We start from the raw sequence: 2,512 nt of genomic DNA, 5'->3' as shown, positions 1-2,512 counted from the left end.
GCTAGACATGCACATGGCAAAGCTCATTCACATAAAGTAAAAGTGCACATTTCTTTCTGTAAATTTGAACAGATGAAATAGCAAACTGAGGCCTAGTCAGGCTAACTAAACAATGTTTGAATTAGGCATTATTTTTTTATAATTAATAATTAGGCTTCTTAACACCGTTACCCAGTGAGGTGTTTTAAGGGATTGGAGCCTGTGACCTGCCTCAAACTGTTTAGTCTACCTGTGTTTCTTTCTGGTGCTAGAATTTGATATTCAGCCCACAAGCTCTCATAGTGTCTTATGTCTGATATGTATGGTTTCTACTATGTAATATTCAGTGATTTCTGTATAAATGTGAGTATGTATATGGCTACATGATAACTCAGGTTACATAGAATTCTCCACAGTTAAATGCCCAGACAAACCATAGTATTAGTGAGCGTAGACCCTGTTACCTGCAGTTTATAAAGAGATGACTGCATTAAAAACATATCTCCGCTAAATGTAAGGACAATATTATTACAACTGTATTTTGAAGGAAATATCTATAGTTTCTTCTACACCAGGACCCATGTTTGAAGTGCTATTCTGTGGCTGAGACACCAGAGGTAGGCTTGATCCTTGGATCATCTCTGTCTATGTTGAATTTGGCAGAGACCTGTGTTCACATTTAGTAAAGATCACCATGTCTTATACTTCACTGTACATCTAAGCAAATAAATAGAAAAGATTGCTTTTCAATTCAAAAATGTGGGCAGAATCTGTGCAATTATGCAATCACTTTGTTTTTCAGAATTTGAAATGATGTCAGAAACAATAAGGCCACTGACCATCAATTCCAGCAGCGAAGCAATCACAGAATTTATCCTACTTGGATTTTCAGGCTTCCAGCAGTGGCAGCACTGGCTCTCCGTCCCTTTGGCTGTTCTCCTTCTTCTAGCTGTGATGGGTAATACTGCTCTTACAATAGTAATATACAAGGAGCAGAGACTTCATGAACCAATGTGCTTCTTTCTTTGCTATCTCACCCTAATTGACTTACCGCTAAGCATGACTACAACTCCCACAATCCTCGCCATACTTTGGTTTGGTCCACTTCACATTAGTCTGACTGGATGTTTCACTCAAATGTACTTTGTTCACTTGTTCATTTTGTCAGAGTCAGGTATACTTGCTGCCTTAGCCTTTGATCGCTATGTTGCAGTCTGCAGCCCACTAAGGTACACCTCAATTCTCAACAGCACTCTTGTGCTGAAAATTATGCTGATAGTAACATGCAGGTCCCTCTTAATGACCTTACCAGTGCCCTTGTTTGCTGCCCAGTTGCGTTACTGCTCAAGCCACATGATTGAATATCCATACTGCAGCAATCTGGCCGTAACAAAACTTTCATGTGATGACATCAGCTTAAGCAGCATGTACCAAATGATTGTTGGAAATTTAATGATGGTTGGAGACCTGACAATGATCTTCCTGTCCTACAGTCTGATCATATATGCAGTGATTAAACTCAGAGCAGAAGGTGCTTTAAGAAAAGCCTTCAGCACTTGCAGCTCCCATCTAATAATAATTTTTATTTCCTATTCATCTGTTATAGTGATAGTTATGACACACACCTCAGACAGTAAAATTGTGGCTTACATTGCAGTCCTTTTCAATGTCCTTTTGCTGATTGTGCCACCAGCACTGAATCCTGTTGTATATGGTGTTAGAAACAAAGAGATCAACCAGGCCATCAGGAAAAACTGTAGCAACGTTTTGGCACATACATTTTATAACTTTAAAATAAATAATGCATCATATGGCTTTTAGCAATCTTATTTTGTAAGAATATTTACCCTACCCCAATAGGATATTTAATTGACGCATCTGCAGTGTATTGTACCACAGGTACCATCCAGGCATGGTGCGTTTATCAACAACTTACTGGAAGTTTGAAAGAAAGCCCAAAAAGACCAGTGCAAATCTGGCGCCCCGTAGTGTCCCTGCTGGCTTATATAAATCCCAAGCCTGTGGCAGAAATACCTTAGACCCTCATGGCCACTATATGTTAGTAGCAACGTGAGTTGCCATACATAGATGTCTTTGCATCCAACAAACTTCAAGTAAAGCAGCTGTACCTAGATTGTAATTTCTTTCTTCTAGTGCACCACCTGTGCCCTGGAGGAAACAAGATATGCTGTTAGGCACAACCAGACTCCTCAGCACACAATGGCACTGTTATGAGGGACAGAAAGCTAACATTTGCATGTAGCAGAGAGAACAAGTGGCAATAACATCACTAAGGGAGAAAGAGAGGCTGACATTGACCCTGCATCTGCCTCTAGTAATGCATCTAAACACAAATTGATGCAGCTGTTGACTACATAGGAACATCTGTGATTTGAGCCCCTCCAAAGATTTCTACCTACACTACTTCCCCAGTCCAAAACTGGACAATTCCAAGAATTGGATGAGGCGGGCTCACTCAAGTAATGTGACATGCTTCTTCATAGGCCACCTCATCTCACCCTGGTAAGATGGT

At 40.2% G+C, this 2,512-nt stretch overlaps 1 protein-coding gene across 1 annotated transcript; it reads left to right on the top strand.

Annotated features, from left to right (window-relative positions):
- The first annotated feature begins 792 nt into the window (after positions 1 to 792).
- On the top strand, positions 793 to 1,800 carry LOC146806278 (olfactory receptor 56B2-like). The gene has a single exon (XM_085623928.1). The coding sequence runs from the start codon at positions 793 to 795 to the stop codon at positions 1,798 to 1,800; it is 1,008 nt and encodes a 335-aa protein (XP_085480054.1).
- The last annotated feature ends 712 nt before the right edge of the window (positions 1,801 to 2,512 follow it).

This window comes from Triturus cristatus, chromosome 8, assembly GCF_964204655.1.
Source record: "Triturus cristatus chromosome 8, aTriCri1.1, whole genome shotgun sequence".
NCBI lineage: Eukaryota > Metazoa > Chordata > Amphibia > Caudata > Salamandridae > Triturus > Triturus cristatus.
The sequence above is the reverse complement of the archived record's forward strand: the minus strand, read 5'-3'. Positions and strand labels throughout refer to the sequence as shown.

Coding starts and splice junctions, on each gene's coding strand:
- LOC146806278 (XM_085623928.1), top strand. CDS start 793: ATGTCAGAAACAATAAGGCCACTGACCATCAATTCCAGCAGCGAAGCA.